This window comes from Mus caroli, chromosome 11, assembly GCF_900094665.2.
Source record: "Mus caroli chromosome 11, CAROLI_EIJ_v1.1, whole genome shotgun sequence".
Lineage (NCBI taxonomy): Eukaryota > Metazoa > Chordata > Mammalia > Rodentia > Muridae > Mus > Mus caroli.
Window position 1 is genome coordinate 92578463 of NC_034580.1, and position 6892 is coordinate 92585354.

General features: G+C 43.7%; 1 protein-coding gene across 1 annotated transcript in view; it reads left to right on the top strand.

Moving 5' to 3' along the window:
- Cbx1 (chromobox 1) overlaps nt 1-1465 on the top strand; it is a 20174-nt gene extending 18709 nt beyond the window's left edge. The window contains exon 4 of the mRNA XM_021178058.1: nt 1119-1465. Within this exon, the coding sequence (XP_021033717.1) occupies nt 1119-1131 (13 nt within the window). The 3' untranslated portion in view covers nt 1132-1465. The remainder of the gene's footprint in view (nt 1-1118) is intronic.
- Nucleotides 1466-6892: the final 5427 nt, after the last annotated feature.

Genomic DNA, 6892 nt, shown 5'->3' on the forward strand with positions numbered 1-6892 from the left:
CCCACAGGTTGTCATATCCTTCTATGAGGAAAGGCTAACGTGGCATTCCTACCCCTCAGAGGATGATGACAAAAAAGACGACAAGAATTAGCCCTGTTGAGTACCAGCCCCTGTCACCTCTGACTGTGGGTTTCAAGGGGGAGGGAAGGAGTTATACTTGTCTTGACACCATAGAGGTGGCTTGAGAAGATGTCCTTTGAAGAGCCAGCATAGTTTGTGTGTCCTGCAGCTGCCCAAGTGCTTTAAATTGTTCAAGCTGTATAGTTTGCACACCCATCCCAGTGGAGGGGAAGGGTAAGTGTTTCAAGGCAACCTGTTCTGCGCTTTGCTAAGGAAGCAGTGGGCCTTCCATGAAGGACAAAACCTGCAGAACTGGGGTGTGGGAAAGCAAAGATACTGTCGATCTTCAAAGAGCATCTCCACAACCCACAGCCTTCTTCCCGATAGTGTTAACTGCATTTTTACAACCTAGCATGTGTGTAGTTTTTGGCTATTACTGGTATATTAATTGGGGGTGGGAGGGTTGGGGCAGGGAGGAAGGGAGATGGGTAGAATCATTTTGGTTAAAATTTGGGGCCTGATTGGGGAAATGATGAAATAGTAGAACAGCTAACTAATAAATTGGTTCTATATCCAGAATATTTTGCCTTTTCAAAAAAATGTCATTGGCACCATAAATAAGGACTATGAGAGACTGTTAAAAAAAAAAGTCTGTTAATCCTAAAACTTACAGCCAAGGTGCTCCCAACCTGAGCTCAAAGTGGCCCACAAAGGACAAAGCCAGTTCTGAGTTACCAAAGCTGCCATTTGATGATGGAAACTGACTGGAGAGGGAAAGGTTATAGGAGAGTATATAGAGGCAGACTACTCTGCCTTAGAGGTGCTAATTCTTGAAATTGGAGGGAAAAAAAACTTTTTCCAATTACAAAGTCTTATCAGTTTGTCCATCTAAGCCATTGGCTCAAGTATTGCAGGAGGGCCTATGGGAGATGGAGAAAAGGGCCTTTGCTCTCAGGGTAGAAACTCTTGGAGCCCCCCCCCCCTTTCTTTTCTCTTCTTTTTTCTCCTTTTCTTTCTTTCGTTTTTTTGTTTTTTTAATTTTTTTTTTTTATTTTCAGCTTTGAACCCTGAAACTGCTTGTGGCAGGTTCAGTTACTGACAGCACAAATTCCATTGAGTCAATTCAAGGATTGAATGACTTCACAAGCCCTGGTCTCAGGAGTTTAACTTTCATATTGGGGTAGTGGTTCACTTGAGAATACAAAATCTTCAGATTAACTGATGTCCAAAATACTGTCTTGAATCATGAGATCCATCAATTTTTAGTATTGTCTAGACCTACAAATAGAACTACATTGTAAAATCTTTTTCAGCATGTGTTAAGATGTATGTGAAAATTTCTGTTTAAGTGTAAAGTTCATACCATACTGTCAGTTTTTGTCTTAATAAAATTATAGATTTCTAATTCTTGATTTCTGTCCTTTTTTTTTTCCCCAACCAGGTCTCCTTCCCCTTCCCGTGTTGCCCAGTCTGGCCTAGAACTTTGAGTCCTATGCCTCCACTGTTCAGTGCTGGAATTGCATGGTGCATGCACCACTGCAGCATGCATCTTCGTCTTAGCAGCAGCCCTCTTTCCTCAGTTCAGCTTCTCAAAAGTGCCTGCCACAGCTTCATGACTATAGATGGACACTGTAGGCTCAATCTTGTGCCCTAGTCTTTTAAATGGCCTGTTTATTAATATAGTAATATTTGAGCATTTATAATTGCTGCACATATAGTTAGGAACTGGCACATCATTCTGTATTTTGTATTGCTGGGAAATTATTTACTGATAACACTTCCAAATATAGTTATCTGAAAACATGTTTTATGAAGTACCTTAGTTGGATGGCATCAGCATATGTTGTCACCAAAAAGTTTGAGGAATTGGCATTATGTTTTAAACACTCAGTTGGATGATATCTGTCTTTTGGTGGGGGGGATTCGAGACAGGGTTTCTCTATATAGCCCTGGCTGTCCTGGAACTCACTTTGTAGACCAGGCTGGCCTCCAACTCAGAAATCCACCTGCCTCTGCCTCCAAAGTGCTGGGATTAAAGGCATGAGCCACCACCGCCCGGCTCCAAGTCTTTCTATATAGAGGTCTCAGCCATCTATAATGAATGTGGCTGAAGTGGCTGCAGGCACTCTGTTCTACACCATTTCGTGCACTAAACTGAGACAACAGCCTAGATATACTTTTAAACCTTGAAAGTGGCCCACAAAGGACAAAGCCAGATCTGAGTTACTTTTCTGAGTCACTTCTATTTATTTATTTATTTATTTATTTGGTTTTTCGAGACAGGGTTTCTCTGTGTAGCCTTGGCTGTCCTGGAACGAACTCTGTAGACCAGGCTGGCCTCGAACTCAGAAATCCGCCTGCCTCTGCCTCCCAAGCGCTGGGATTAAAGGCGTGCCCCACCACGCCCGGCTCCATTTTTACTTTTAAACCTTGGAACCAACTTCACAGGCATCTGTGGCTTTCTTGACCTGTGGCATAACCTTGCCATGCTAGGGAGATGGCTCAGCAGTTAAGAGCACCAACTGTTCTTCCGGAGGTCCTGAGTTCAAATCCCAGCAACCACATGGTGGCTCACAAAAATCTGTAATGAGCTCTGACGCCCTCTTCTGGTGTGTCTGAAGACAGTTACAGTGTACTTACATATAATAATAAATAAATCTAAAAAAAAAAAAATAGAACACATTGCTCATGGGAAAAACCCCAATCACCCCTGTAATTAGAGCTCTAGGGGGTCCAACTCCGTTATTTACTGATGCTGGCACCTGCACTTAGGTCTTTGTGCCCAGAGACACATATTTCTTTTTTGTTGTTGTTGCTGTTGTTTGGTTTGGTTTGGTTTTTTGAGACAGGGTTTCTCTGTGTAGCCTTGGCTGTCCTGGAACTCATTCTGTAGACCAGACTGCCCTTGAACTCAGAAATCCACCTGCCTCTGCCTCCCAAGTGCTGAGATTAAAGGTGTGCGCCACCACTGCCCAGCCTGAAGTGGTCTTTATCAAAAAATACTCAAAGCATTTTTCTTCAGGCAGTACAAGCTGGGGAGATGGCTCAGCAGTTAAGAGTGCTGCTCTTCTCAGAGAATAATGGGATTTACTTCCTAGCACCCATGCCCTCTGAACATAATCATCTGTAACTCTGGCTCCAAGGAACCCATGTCCTCTTCTGGTTTCCACAGACACACAAATGGTGGATGGCCTCCATGAATCTGGCCATCATGGACTTTAGCTAATGTGATGGCAGGGTTCTGCTTCTGTGGTACTAGGACTTAAACTAAGGCCTGTGCATTCTAGCCCAGTGTTCTCCCAACTTTCCTTTTTTTTTTTTTGGTTTTTCGAGACAGGGTTTCTCTGTGTAGCCCTGGCTGTCCTGGCACTCACTTTGTAGACCAGGCTGGCCTCGAACTCAGAAATCCGCCTGCCTCTGCCTCCCGAGTGCTGGGATTAAAGGCGTGCGCCACCACGCCCGGCTTCTCCCAACTTTCCATCTGAGTTTTTATTAATGAGTGATTACGCTGTTGCTGTCTTCAGACACTCCAAACGAGGACATCAGGTCCCATTCCAGATGGTTGTGAGCCACGATGTGGTTGCTGGGAATTCAGAACCCCTGGAAGGGCAGTCAGTGCTCTTGGCTGATGAGCTGTCTGTCCAGCACTATCCAACTGAGTTATCAACCTTTTTTTTTTTTTTCGTTCTTACTAGATAGGATCCATGTCACCCAGGTTAACACTGAACTTTGATCATTGTCGCTTGTCTGGTGCTGGGATTACAAGTGTCGGCCAACACACAAGACTAACATCTTGTCCTGTAACTGTCAGCCTGTTAGAATCTTGTTCTTCCCAACTTCAGTTTAATTTAATATTGATAAGTGACTACAATATCCAGTGACTACAGAAACACTTGAAAGGTTGAGTGCGTGTTTGTATATATGTAAGGGTATGCACGTGTCCACCAAGTTTTACTGAGGCGGGGGGTCTCTTGCTGAACTTACTGATGCAGCTTGTTGAGGTAAGCGCCCTGACCACTTGCTTTTTATGTGGATTTTGAAGATCCAAGTCTGGGACTAGAGGACTAGAACCCTGTACCTAGTTCATACACCCAGCAGGGGTTCTTTCATGTTGGACCACACCAACAGCACACCCCAGCAGCTTCTTCTCATTTTGGTGTTAACCTTGGACAATCTGGCATTTGCCTGTGTGTCAAACACATCTTAATAGTCTCTTGTGAATCTGCACTCTAAAGCACTTAGTTCTCATAATGAAAGAGGACATTGGTCCCAGTGGTGATGCACGCCTTTAATCCCAACACTTGGGAGGCAGAGGCAGGCNTGGTCTACAAAGTGAGTGCCAGGACAGCCAGGGCTACACAGAGAAACCCTGTCTCGAAAAACCAAAAAAAAAAAAAACAAAAAAACAAAAAAAGATGGCACAGCAGTTTAGAATACTGGCTGTTCTTCCAGAGGCCCTGAGTTAAATACCCAGCCACCACATGGTGGCTCATAACCATCTATAAGGAATCTGATTCCCTCTTCTGACATGTAGACAGAATATTCCTATGTCTGACAAAAAAATACATACATAAATAAATCTTGCTGGGCAATGGTGGTACATACCTTTAATCCTAGTACTTACGAGACAGAGGCAGACAGATCTCCGAGTTTGAGGTCAGCATGGTATACAGAGCGAGTTCTAGGATAGGCAGGGCTACATAAACTATCTGGAAAAAAAACCAATTTTTTTTTTTTTTTTTTTTTTTTTTTTGGGGGGGGGGTTCAAGACAGGGTTTCTCTGTGTAGCCCTGGCTGTCCTGGAACTCACTCTGTAGACCCGGCTGGCCTCAAACTCAGAAATCCACCTGCCTCTGCTTCCCGAGTGCTGGGATCAAAGACGTGCGCCACCACTCCCGGCTATAAGTATTTCTTTAGATACTTAATAAAGAAATGTTTCATTGAGTGATTTCTTAGAACACTGGGGTCTCAAGCTTCCGAACCTAGTACTATGACCCTTCAAAATATTATGGTTGTAGTAACCTCCAGCCATAAAATTATTCTATTTCATAAATTTAATTTTGCTACTGTTACGAATCTGTGCTTAGTAATGTAAAATGTTCCCCAATGGCCTTGGGCAACCATGTGAAAGGGTCACCCCGCCCTCCCCCCACCAGAGAGGTTATCACCCACAAGTCAGGAACAACTGACTTACACCAGTCGGTGGATGGTATGGCCTGGTACATAACTAGGCTATACATTTCATCACTGACAAATACATAGGATATGGCTACAAACAACTAACTACTCAGGCTAGCACTCAGCAACACTATCTGGTTGGTATTGTAGACAGTAAGTCTGACAGGAGCTTAAGGTGCCATGATGTAACTAGTCACATCTATACCACTGGAATGCTCTGCAAAGCACTATCTCTTTATCCAGTTGCTTTAAAGTTCTCCATCTCCCTTACTCAGTCACAGTCCTATAAATTTCCTGCTAAATGAGAGAAGCAAAAGAAATAAAGCCATCCTGCAGAGATGAAAAGCACAGCTGCCCTCTCCCCACAGCCATTTGTCGGGCAGTAAATCAAGGCCAAAATACCGAGTTTAGACTGTCTACTGATAATTTTTCTTGTGTATTTCCAAACTTGGAATCAAACATCCAAGCACTGGGAATGAAGGTGTGTGCTGCCACCACCACCACCTAGGCCTTAAGTGAGTCTCTTTCACTTATTTTTGAAACAGTCATGCTTTATAGCCTTGGCCTCCTAAAACTTGCTATGTCTCAAAAAGACACACAAAGGGCAGCGTCTGTGTGGGGACTAGGAATGTTACTGTTGGTAGTGCTTGCCTACAGGATAAAGAGATGGCTCAGTGGTTAAGAGCACTTAAGAGGTCCAGAGTTCAACTCCCAGCACCCACAACCATCAGTAATGGGATCTCATGCCCTTTTCTGGTATATCTGAGGACAGAGACTGTACTCACATAAGATAAATAAAAACCTTTTTTGTTTTGTTTTTTAGAAACAAGGTTTCTCTGTATAGGCCTCAAACTCAGAAATCGCCTGCCTCTGCCTCCCAAGTGCTAGGATTAAAGGTGTGCACCACCACTGCCCAGCGATAAAAATTAAAAAAATAAAATAAAAAATGCTTGCCTGCTATGTACAAAGGCTTGAGCTAAAGCAGTACATAAACCAGGTCAGGAAGACAGAGGATCAAAAATTCAAGGTCATTCTTGGCTACTTGAGGAAGTCTTAGGCTAGCCTAGGCTTCCTGAAATACAACTTGGGAGGAGTAGTGTAGAAATGGATAAACAGGTCAAAGTGCTTGCTTGTTCTTTTAGAAGACCTAAGTTCAATTCTGCACCCACATTGGATATTTTCAAAACTGCCAGTGGCTCCAGAGAAGACCCCCTCCTCTGGCTTCCCTGGGCACCTGCACATACACAAATAAAAATATGGTGGTTTATACCTATATGCCTAGTACTCAGGAGGCTCTGTCAGGATAGTCCTGAGTCTGAAATCAGCCTAGTTTATATAAATACCTATATGGAAAGAAATACATCTTTTTTATTCATTTATTTTGGCTTTTTGAGGCAGGGTTTCTCCGGGTAGCCCTGGCTGTCCTGGAATGTAGAGATATACCTGCCTCTTCCTTCTGAGTGCTGGGACTAAAGGCTGGCACCACTACACCCAACTAGTAAATTTTTATTCAAAACAAAACTTTTTTTGTTTAGGGTGACCTGGTAAGATGGCACAGCAGAGCCGGGCGTGGTGGCGCACGCCTTTAATCCCAGCACTCAGGAGGCAGAGGCAGGCGGATTTCTGAGTTCGAGGCCAGCCTGGTCTACAAAGT